We start from the raw sequence: 12119 nt of genomic DNA, 5'->3' as shown, positions 1-12119 counted from the left end.
AGCACTGTCTCGAGGCTGTAGCAGGAGAGAGGGAACACACAGAGTCACAGTGGGTGGATGCACAGTTGGAGAGGGAAAGGCTTGCTGAGGTCACGAACCCCACTAATAGCCTGTGGGCTGCTCAGGCAACCTTACGGGAGAAATGTAAATTTGTTGTGGAGTGAGAGAGATGAACGGTGATGAATGAAGAGTTCAAAAGACAGAGAATTATTTCTTCATTTGCTTTAGATTTTGGCAGTTGGTCATAGGTTTTCCATTATGAATTCAGCAGAAGGCAGGCTAACAACCTGGACACCTTGTCAGGCTTGTAGACACTCAAACACACTCAAAGCTAGCAGTGTGGCTGCGTTGGTCAACATGTTGGTCCAGACAGGAATATCTTAACAACCAGTGCATGGATTGGTATACACTTTGGTACAGACCCAATCAATGTATAATAATGACTTTGGTGACCCCCTGATTTTTGACATGGAGCCACTGGCAGGGTGTTATTTGAGGTTAAATTTTTCATTTAGCAGTGCTAATTAGCAAATGTTAGACTAAGCCAGCGTTGCTTAGCGCGACCTGGTAGCATGACTGTAGGTTTTTTGAGTATTAGTTTGCCTTAGTTTTATGTCTTTGAACCACAAAATGAAACCAAAGTAGCCAAATACAGTACAATACAGATGTGGGATTGAAAGACAACGATGCTGGAACGAGAGATTCACACTCCAAAAATTTAAAAAAGCAGAACTGTCAGATTGTGAGATTATGTTATTGAACAGTCAACCCAATGTTCTGCGATTATAATTATATTTGACACATTATATGAAAGGATTATTTGTGATCATTTGGAATCCTTCCCTGTCTGTATATACAGTGGTGTGAAAAAGTGTTTGCCCCCTTACTGATTTCTTATCTTTTTGCATGTTTGTCACACTGTAATGTTTCAGATCGTCAAACAAATTTATATATTAGTCAAAGATAACACAAGTAAACACATCATGCAGTTTTTAAATGAAGGTTTTTATTATTAAGGGAAAACAAAATCCAAAACTACAAAGCCCTGTGTGAATAAGTGTTTGCCCCCTAAACCTAATAACTGGTTGGGCCACCCTTAGCAGCAACAACTGCAATCAAGCGTTTTCGATAACTTGCCATGAGTCTTTTACAGCGCTGTGGAGGAATTTTGGCCCACTCATCTTTGCAGAATTGTTGTAAGTCAGCCACATTGGAGGGTTTTCGGGCATGAACTGCCTTTTTAAGGTCATGCCACAGCATCTCAATTGGATTCAGGTCAGGACTTTGACTAGGCCACTCCAAAGTCTTCATTTTGTTTTTCTTCAGCCATTCAGAAGTGGACTTGCTGGTGTGCTTTGGATCATTGTCCTGCTGCAGAACCCAAGTTCGCTTCAGCTTGAGGTCACAAACGGATGGCCGGACATTCTCCTTCAGGATATTTTGGTACACAGCAGAATTCATGGTTCCATTTATCACAGCAAGTCTTCCAGGGCCTGAAGCAGCAAAACAGCCCCAGACCATCACACTACCACCACCATATTTTACTGTTGGTATGATGTTCTTTTTCTGAAATGCGGTGTTACTTTTACGCCACACATAATGGGACACACACCTTCCAAAAAGTTCAACTTTTGTCTCGTCTGTCCACAGAGTATTATCCCAAAAGTCTTGGGGATCATCAAGATGTTTTCTGGCAAAACTGAGACGAGCCTTTATGTTCTTTTTGCTCAGCAGTGGTTTTCGTCTTGGAACTCTGCCATGCAAACCATTTTTGCCCAGTCTCTTTCTTATGGTGGAGTCATGAACACTCACCTTAACTGAGGCAAGTGAGGCCTGCAGTTCTTTGGATGTTGTTGTGGGGTCTTTTGTGACCTCTTGGATGAGTTGTCGCTGCGCTCTTGGGGTAATTTTGGTCGGCCGGCCACTCCTGGGAAGGTTCTCCACTGTTCCATGTTTTCGCCATTTGTGGATAATGGCTCTCACTGTGGTTCGCTGCAGTCCCAAAGCTTTAGAAATGGCTTTATAACCTTTTCCGGACTGATAGAGCTTCATTATTCTCTTTCTCATTTGTTTTTGCATTTCTTTGGATCTTGGCATGATGTCTAGCTTTTGAGGATCTTTTGGTCTACTTCACTTTGTCAGGCAGGTCCTATTTAAGTGATTTCTTGATTGCGAACAGGTGTGGCAGTAATCAGGCCTGGGTGTGGCTAGAGAAATTGAACTCAGGTGCGATAAACCAGTGTTTTGACAGGGGGGCAAACACTTGTTCACCCAGGGCTATATAGTTTTGGATTTTGTTTTCCCTTAATAATAAAAACCTTCATTTAAAAACTGCATGATGTGTTTACTTGTGTTATCTTTGACTAATATATAAATTTGTTTGACGATCTGAAACATTACAGTGTGACAAACATGCAAAAAGATAAGAAATCAGTAAGGGGGCAAACACTTTTTCACACCACTGTAGAATATAAATATCTCAGGTATGTATAGGTGCGCCACAAAGGAAATCCCTTCACTTTTTCCCAACAGTCCCTTTAGGATCAAACTAGAAACTTAAACTTAAGATGTTTGCCTGGGGTGAACAGAGTGATGATGTGTTCTATCAGGTTCAATGACAGATGATCACAAAGGAAACACTCATGAAGAATGTTTGGAGCCTGCTGCCGTCTGACATCCTTCCACATCTCCTTTGTCACAAGGTGTGGTGTCAGCCAGCTCAACTGGCCAGTGTACACAGGGCTGATCCTCTAGAACTACCGTTAGGTTCCTGCTTCTGCACACGCACACACGCACACGCACGCGCACACACACACACACTGAGCGGATATGGTAGGAGTGTCTTTTTTTCAATTCAGAGAAAAGCAAGGCATACTGTAAGGAGAAAACACATGACTCAAGCATGTAGTCATCCAGTCTTCCTGCCTGTTTGCCGGATTGGTCGTTTGTGTGAGATATTTTGCTGTTCCGGGTGTGTGTGTGTGTGTGTATGTGTATGTGGTAGTGCTGACTAGGTGAATGGTCAGTTAGATCCGGTTTCTTCCATTCCTGTCCTCATTTGTTCTTTCCTTTCTTGTGCCTTGTTCGTCTGTCCTTAACTGAAGTCCACTCCCACTCTCTCACTCTCTCTCTCTTCCCTTCTCCTCTTACTCAGTAAGCACCACCATCAGCCTCCTTAGAGCTTAAATAGACCTCAGTGAGAATTTAATAGTGTGACCATGATACATAACAAGTGTCTGTCCAGCAGGGTGACATCAGCAGAGGGGAATTTGCTTGTATCCCTGCCCAGCTCCTGCTGGCATCTGGGGCAAGTAAAGAGAGGCAGGTCTCAGATAAGCTGCTTTTTCAAGACTACCAACAGAGAAAGCAACATGATGTAGCAGGGAGAGACTTGGTCATTTGGGCTCCTAAGCAAACTGTGCACCTGACCATTTTTATCTTACCTTTAAGATATAACGCTTAACATTTTAATTAGATGAACCATTTGTTATGCTACAGTATATATTTTCCAGCAGCAGATAGTGTGTTTACCAGTAAGTCTGTAATGCAAATGCAGGGCAGTAGTTGGCAGAGTCCACATTTCCTGCACAGGATTTGAATTGTGCACCTACAAACAAGCAAATATCAGTGAGCAATGCATACACATACTAGACAGTAGACACCACTCAATCTGAATGTTGACTGTCTTTGATTTTCTATGTAATTTTGAAAGAATTCTGGGATGTACCCTGTTTCTAGTATATTGAACCACCACAGAAATCTTAAGGATTTCAACAATATGCTTGTTTGCTTTCTTGCTGGGAGTAAAATGAAGCGGTCCATAAAACTCTATGGACTGAGAGCTGGGAGTCAATTAGCTAGCTGCCTCTCAAGTTGTTATAAGCTAAGCTAACTGAGTTCTAGCTCAATAATTAATGCACAAATATAAGAATATTGTTCTCCTCATCAAAATAATGATGAGACAGCATATAAACATTTTCCACAAAACCGTTACTTTAATGATGCAACTGAGCAAAGTCCCAGTATAGTCGTAATGGCTGAACACTGCAGCTGATCATAAAGTGATGGTGGTAATGGTAACTTTGTTAGCTTTATCACACTAACATTTTTTTTACTTCTGTTACAGCTGTTCTTTTGGTGCAATTGTATAAAAAATTTATTTGAGATTAACGAAAGTATCTGAACTTGATAGTGGAGCAAATATACATGAGTCGAACAATCATCTAACAATTGAGGGGTGTTGGTCAGTAAGTGAATGTCTTCTAGGTTTGTTTTTTTCTAAGAGCTTTCATTATGCTACTTAAAATTGTATGTAATATGTGGGCTGCTCTGGCAGCAGGTAATTAAAATATTTGTGCACCTTTGCCAAATGCTAAGACATTCTCTAGACACATGGTTCAGTTTCAAAAGTAAAAGGAAGAAGAAAAAGGATGAGGAAATGGCAAAGGGGGCAGGGGTGTATGAAGGGCAGAAGTAAAGAATAAAGTAAGTAAGTAAAGGATAAACCAAAGTAAAGGCCCAAAGAAGAGACCTATGATAGGCAGTGACAGGGTGATGCTGCTCCTCAGACTCCTTAATCTTTTTTATCCACACAGGCAAAGACAAGTCAGCACCCTCCTACAGTAAGTGGATGTTCTCACCTTGACCCATTCTCCATCCTTCTGTCTCTCCTTCACCCTCTCATGTTACACCATTGGCCTTATCTCTCATTTATTCCATTTGTTTCTTTCATCCTCTCTGCCCTTCTCTTTGGCTGCCAACATCATGTTGACACAGACTGTGTACAACTCACTGATCCATCGCAGCCTCTTTTTAGTCATGTGACAATGGCAGCATCGCTGTCATCGCCTCATCAGTCAAAGTGGCACACTGAGGCTGTGCTGGCCCTTAATTTCAAATTAAAGGCACTGTCATTACACAAACACACACGCAAACTTTTTTTTTGAATAGCAAAATCTATGATATGTTTATGATAACATAAAGTCTAAAGAACTCTCTGAAATCTGGCACTCATTAATTTCACACAATAATGTGTTCCTGTTGAAAATATCCAGTCGGAGAATGATTATATTACCAACTGTTGCCGTGCGCACTTCCATATCAGTTTGGAAACTGCCTATTGTTGTTCCTCAGCAAGGCAGGAAGCACCTTTCACAACATACTCACCCTCCTCATGCTGATTCAGTCCAATGCAACGAATAGCGCTTCTGATTTCTCAAGTATATTTGGCAACGTGTCAAGACAGTAAAATGGATTACTTTGCTACTGGATTTAGATCATTCATAAAAACCTTATAGGATCATAATCTTTATAGGAAGATGTGAAAACACTACTAAAGTGAGCACAAGGGACACATGGAGATCATGTGCCACTACTGTGACCCTACAGGATAGGTAGTGGTGCATCGCTGATGGCTTATGATGGGAGATCAGAGCAGAAATAACAGAACACAGCAAACTCCCTTCTCTCACAACATTCTGGCTCTGTGGTGTCCTGTGAATAACAGCTATGTGAGCGTGACTGCACAGCACTATTTCTGTGTGCTCTGCTACTTGACATTGAGAGGCCTGGATTAGGTGTCTCCACCAGTGTAAATGACCAGCCACCGCCACACATACAGACACATGTACACATTTGTGTGTTTTTGAAAATACACATGTACACCTTTTGTACATACACCACATATAAAATCTTTTGACCTCCATAGTGGAAAATTTGCTGTGTTTATCTGTAATTGAGATAGTATAATTGTCAGTATATTGTTGCTGTCCTCTGAGCACCTTGTATTTCACAACAACATATCTCAATATCTGCTTTTTACAAGTGAATGAAAGCAGGTCTGTTTTCAGCTTTGTGACAAGGTATTTTTTAGATAATCCATCTGGTTTTTAAATGGTTTATTTATATTAAAGTGGAACTGTGCTGATCTTACACATCACAGTTTGTTCTATTCACAGTCTTACTGATATGAATATATGTCGCCTGAAATGATGTGACTAATTTGGGGTTGAATAGAAGTTTGAAAATGAAAAATATCTGGTGGGGTGGTGTTAGGAAGAAGTGAGCTTACCAGACCTGTGTAATCCATGTCTTATCTCTGCTTGTGGATAGCAGCTGAAGTTTTCAAAAGCTTCTATTAACAGAAAACACACACATTTCCATCTGAATTGCCAGTGGTTTTGTTGCATTGTGGGTAATATAAGCACTAACTTAAGAAAAACTGGAACGTTTGGTTCTGGTTGGTCTCGTTCTACTGCATCAACTTTGATCAAGTTTTAAATGTGTCTGACAATGCTAAATTGGTGGAGTACTATTTTAAGGAGAACAAGAATCCAGTCAATCAATCCACAATGGAACACTTCATTCCTATGTTTATTTGAAGGTTTCACTGGAGATACATAGTTTATACTGGACAGTGACAACAGGCCTAGACTGTAACTGTTTGTCTTCTTAGATTGTTTTCATGCATGTGAATACATTACTGAATATGTGTATTTTTCTGTTTTGTTTTCAATCATGCTCCTCAAATTCCCCCTTGACTGACAAATAAAATGTTTTGAATTTTATTTACTTTAGCTGCCATAGGCAGGCTAAAAGTGCAAAGTGAGAAAATGTGCATGGATAGCTTTTTCCCCAAAAGACTTAAATGCTGAACTTCAGTTTTTTTTTTGTGTGTGTGTACTCAAAAAGTGATATGAGCAATGCTGAGTCTTGAATCTGTTACCACACCCTTATGGTTCAGCTGAGCATCTCTCTTTACCATCCCCCAGTGTGAACACAGGAATCATACATTATCTTATTAAGTCAGTATATATAAAGAAAGTATGTGAATCACTTGTGATTTGCTTTGGAATTTTGCTTGTAATGGTTCAGTTATATCCTATAACCCACACAGATGTAGCACCAAGGCATTAGTCTACTGATAGTATGCTCACTCACACACTCTCTCTGTCTCTCACACACACACACACACACACACACACATGATGTCAGTGTAACAACATCCATGTAGGAGGTGACTTCAAAGGGTGACTAACATTTGACCAGGTCTCAGCCTTCCTTTGAGTCCAGCTGAGTCTTTTGACTGTCCTTACGTCCCATTAAACCTGCATGCAGCGTACATGACAACACTGTTGCATCCTGCTAGTATCTGTTGTATGTGGTCTCTCTGAACTCTGCAGCATTCAGGGCTGGTTGAAGTCTCAGGTGGTGGTGTGTCTTTGAACATGACATCTGTCGGCTCTGTGACTAATGACGTGTGTGGCAGTGGCCTGATGTGCTGTGGCTGAACATCAGCTGTTCCCTGGCCTGTACACCACACATCTGTCGCCCATGGCTCCGTACAGCAGTGAGTCCTCACTGCAATCAGTATGACTGATCTGTCAGCAAGATGGATGACACCATTATCAACACATGAAACTGTTTAGCTCAATGTAAGGCTTCTGATGAACATATTTATTGTCCACAGTACCTGCCCAGATAACTAGGCTTTATTCTTCCATATCTACACTGCACAAACTAAAAATATTTGCCTTTTGAGCACTGAACATAATAGCACTAATAACCAGGATGCAGGTGCTCTGGTTAAAAGTGGTTGTTCTCACGTCAGACACAGGGAAATAAAAATATTATGTTTACTATAATTACACCTCCTGAATGGTCCCAAAGAACACACTGGCGTTATCATTATCCACCAGCCATTTTAAAACACCACATTAATGTGGGCTTCGACTCAGGAAGTCCACCAAAGAACAAAAATAATCTTAACCCAACTGATCTTTCAGTACAGCATCTGAGACTCCCATTAAATGCTGAGACCACAAAATTGAGAATTCATTTATACTGTCAGATGTAATGAAGGAAAAAGCACAAGTCAAAAATTCAGATGATCTTTTTATTTTGCAGTGAAAAAAATGACATGAAAAACAGTCATTTCAAAACTGCAGGACAGGATTTGAAAAAGTGGAACACTTGAATTCCCCCTTTTTTTGTTTCACTTAACAGCTTAACTCAGATCTGAGGGAGCCTCTCCTACAATGATAAGACAACAGGACAATACAGCATATTTATACCACATTCTTGCTATAGTGCATTTGACATTTGACTCCCTTTTAAAAGTTTCAATACAGACGCTGCATGCACATATTTTGTGTTGCCTATTATCAATCCATAGCCAGTGCACTGTATCATAATGACATGCATTGACCTGTCATTACAACATAGAGGCAGAAAACTAAGCCTAATGTGGCCTAAAGTTCTCCAAACCTGCAGGATAGAGTTGGGTGGGGAAAGTGACAGAGCAGGGTTTACCCCCTCCCCAATTACCATTGTTGATGTTCCCTTGAGCAAGGCCCTGATCCCCCATCTGCTACAGTGGCTGACACATCCAACAGGTTATACTGAGCAGCCTCCAGCTGTGTGTGTGTGTGTGTGTGTGTGTGTGTAACTGTGTGCATGTGAGCAGGGTGTTCCTGAATCACACCGCTCTCAACGAAACCACCATGAATTATTTAAAAAAAAAAACAAAGATCATGTCTATTCAATGATCAATTTAACTTCAGTGCTAATTGATCATCTACTGAATGTCAAAATTAAAGTCAGAAATCAGGTATTTATTCATCATTTCTCTTATCGTGAAATACTTTGTGTCTCAGTGAACTTTGGCGTCGTTTGCTTTTCCGTTCCATAAATAAGTATCGTCCAATAAGAAATACAAAAAAACAACTGTAACATCATATTTTAAAAATGGCTGGAGGTGGTTAAAAATCTCTATAAATATAGTTAGCTTAAATAAATAAATTAGAGTTATAAATATACTGTTTACTGTACACAAAAAAGATGGACTTATGAAGAAAAATACAAAATTATGTCTGATGAGAAAAAAAAAATCCAGGTTGAGCTCTCATTGTTGATCAAAATTGTATCTTGTTCAGTTCAGTCTGTAATGACTTTGCTTTTCACACAGTCATGAAGCAGCAGACACTTCCCTAGTTCTTCTCATTACTTTGTGCATATCACCAAACGCTCGTCACATCTCCAGTCAGTCCTCTGGGACACTTAGTATTCCAGTTTCAGATGGGCCATCTTCTACCGAAGGCCTTCAGGAATACAGCTGCCCAGTTTTCATCTGACTGTCCAGTGGAGGGTCAGACAGCCTCTGTTCCCTTCTTCATGTACGTTCCTTTTTCCTCTAGGACCTCTTTTTGCGGTTCACTTCTCTTTTTCTATTTTGAGGTAGAATTTCCACATCTTTGCCTAATATGGGAAAAAACAGAGGCAATGAGCAAAACCTCATTTCATTCAGGCAACAAAGGAGAAAGAAAAATGAAGCTGTTTGTAAGTGTAGCCCCGTTCCTCACTACTCACCCCACTTTGTCTCTTCAGTGGCTGGACGCTAACCCTAATTTGACCTTCTCTTCATTCTCTACATCATACCCTCCCCGCTTGTGAAACCTGTAATGAACAAAAGAAAAGGAGCTTGTTCAGACTATTTTCGGTGTCTAGCTCAGCATTGACCAAGTTTCTAGAAAGTTTGTGAGTCTGTATGGTTGTGAGTGTGTGTCGTTTACTCACCTGAGCATTAATAAAAGGGCTATGATAGTGAGGCAGACAGATGACAGCACCACCGCCACCACAGCCAGAGCTGTGGTGCGGCTGTAGCCCTCAGGCGACTGCACGGGCAGTGTGATAAACTCACATCTTTCACCTGAGTAATTAGGGTGGCACCTGCACACAGGAGGTCAAGAGGTTAATAAATCATTGGATTGTTAGATTATTGCATAGGAGAAGCGGTTGACATGCAGGTGCACAACGAATACTTACACGCAGGATGGCGCGCGAATATCCCTCAGGTACTGACAGGTGCCGTGAATGCAAAAATCCTTATACTTCTTCAGGCAAGGATTCCTCTTCTTTCCCTTTCCTTTCCCTTTCTTTCTTCCGTTTCCTCTCCTTCTCTTTCCTTCAGCGTTTTCAGCCTCCAGGATGACAGACGGGTTTTTGGGCTTGCTTGACATAGCAACTAAAACCCCAAAACAATTCAATTTAATTGTCTTTGTTAAGGGAGTATGGTAATAACTGAATTAAAGCAATGTTGAGAAACTGACACAAGTGACTACCTTACCTCGTGGCAGTTCTATTTCATAGTCTCCAGAGATGCCATCTTCATAGTCCTCTTCGTAGTAGTAGTATTCACTGTCCTCCTCCTCCTCACCTCCCTGACCATACACCGCTGTTGTTGCACCCATGCTTCTGCTCTCGTCCTCGACCCTTTTGTCTTTGGTTGTGCCCAAAAAGTTGACAATGTGTCGTTGCCTGTCGCTCCCATACCTGTCAACTGCAGCACCACTGGCCAGTCTGGACACAACTGGAGGAGAGAATATTCAAAATGTTACAAACTGCATCTAAATACATCTTTAACAGAACAGACCTCCAAAACACCTTAGAAACACATCCTCTAGGGGACAGTCAGTGAACACAGCTTAGTTTAACAAGGTGGGGAGACTTCTATGGGCAAGTTGAAACATGATGTGCACAGGGCAGCTCCAGGCATTTTTTTTTTCTTCTGTTTTAGTGCAATACTGATCCCTGTTAGGAAACACAGAGGCTCAAAGCATGGTCAGTGGGGGTTGTCAGGTATTCAGTGCTTTGCTCAGGAGGACACACAATAAGAGTGGAAACTGACCAGCAGGCCCTCCCTATGTTGTATTGTTTAGATTTGTAAGGTCTGTGGGGAAAAGATGTAGGGGGAAATAAAAGTTGGCATAGTCTATATATACCGTCTCTGCTACACACACACACACACACACACACAAAATGCATGGATAGTTAGGCTCCTAATGCCAGGCAAGAATATGAGTTAAAAATAAATGTATCCAGTTACATAAAGCATGCTCTAAAATAGAGGGATGACCCCATTAGCTCCCGAATAGCCTGGCATCATGAAAACCGTTGCCATAAGGGTTATGAAGTTTACAAGACATGTTATAGCTCACTCATGCTTAAGAGAGTTGTAGGAGACGGTGCAACAGAAGCAGGCACATAAAAGTAAATGCCAAACATAGGGTAATAATCCAAGTAATGAAACCAGAAAGAAATATATGATCTTACATGAGCGGACATGAAACTTACCCAAGGCGTGAACCAGCAGGAGCACAACACTGAAAATCCTCATGATCTCAAAACCTCCAGTGACTTTGAGAGAAAAATATTTTTCAAAATATGATGATCTACAAGTTGTATTCCGCCAACTTAATCCAATTCTAAATATTCGTTCTCTTTCGTCTTATTTATGGATTTCTTTTTTTTTTTTTCCCGGTGGGTTTGTGTAAACGAGTTCCGCCTGTTTGCGACCTATTCGCGTTGCTTCAGACGGGGTGCGTCTCTCGCCTTCCAGGCTGAGAGGAGAGGACCGAAAGAGCGTCTGCAGTCAGAGACACCGCGGGATTTATACCCTCCACTTGACCACGCCCACAGTCTGCATTTTGAACTAGCGGCTGCATGAAAATGTGTGGGCAAAGGTAGGGAATTGCCGTACTATGATGTTTTAAACAATACATAACTAATTATTTTCTTATTCAGATACGCATATAACCAATTCTGCAATAACTTTCAATGCACTCAATCACCCCATTTATCACGATCCCTCCCCCATACTGGGCTATTCCGTGCCACTGCGACTGCGCAATAAATGTAAACAAACGGTGTTCATGTCTTTACTGGGAGACTTTGTAATTGCTTGTCTGTTTGTTTTGACTTAATAAAAGAAAAGGAAAAAACATGTCTTTACTGGGTGAGGCGCCAAGATTCTGAGCAGCAGAATCAAACTTGAAACGAATGTATCCCAGTGGGAATTCATAGAAGAAGATGGAAAAACACCAGTACAGCAGAAGAAAACTACATTCAAGAGAGCCAGAAAGAGAAATACCAACGTCTTGGTCCACTTAGCGGTTCTCAGGCAAACAAACAAACAAACAACAAGGCAAAAAGGAAAAGGAAAATAAATAAATACAATTAAAATTAGTCCAAGGTTACTGCTTCCACCGTCATTAGGAACAGATAGCCCACTATCATAGTGCAGACATTACACAGAGACATACTTACAAATTGTCTTGACACAA

The 12119-nt window shown here is 41.0% G+C and overlaps 1 protein-coding gene across 1 annotated transcript; it reads right to left on the bottom strand.

The window, feature by feature from the left end:
• Nucleotides 1-7880: 7880 nt before the first annotated feature.
• hbegfa (heparin-binding EGF-like growth factor a) lies at nt 7881-11427 on the bottom strand. Its single transcript, XM_020590213.1, has 6 exons — nt 11131-11427; nt 10124-10366; nt 9823-10021; nt 9574-9726; nt 9367-9453; nt 7881-9255 (listed from the first exon to the last, which is right to left on the bottom strand). The coding sequence occupies exons 1-5, from the start codon at nt 11171-11173 to the stop codon at nt 9381-9383; spliced, it is 711 nt and encodes a 236-aa protein (XP_020445869.1). The 5' UTR covers nt 11174-11427; the 3' UTR covers nt 7881-9255; nt 9367-9380.
• Between the last annotated feature and the right edge of the window lie 692 nt (nt 11428-12119).

Source organism: Monopterus albus, unplaced genomic scaffold, assembly GCF_001952655.1.
Source record: "Monopterus albus unplaced genomic scaffold, M_albus_1.0 scaffold2.1, whole genome shotgun sequence".
Lineage (NCBI taxonomy): Eukaryota > Metazoa > Chordata > Actinopteri > Synbranchiformes > Synbranchidae > Monopterus > Monopterus albus.
This window is presented reverse-complemented; position numbering and strand designations above follow the sequence as displayed.

Excerpts from the sequence above, each read along its gene's own strand:
- hbegfa (XM_020590213.1), bottom strand. The coding sequence starts at position 11,173 with ATGAGGATTTTCAGTGTTGTGCTCCTGCTGGTTCACGCCTTGG. Across the intron at positions 10,367-11,130 it reads CCTGCTGGTTCACGCCTTGG|TTGTGTCCAGACTGGCCAGT; the intron begins GTAAGTTTCATG and ends TCTCTCCTCCAG. Across the intron at positions 9,727-9,822 it reads ATTCGCGCGCCATCCTGCGT|GTGCCACCCTAATTACTCAG; the intron begins GTAAGTATTCGT and ends TCCTGTGTGCAG.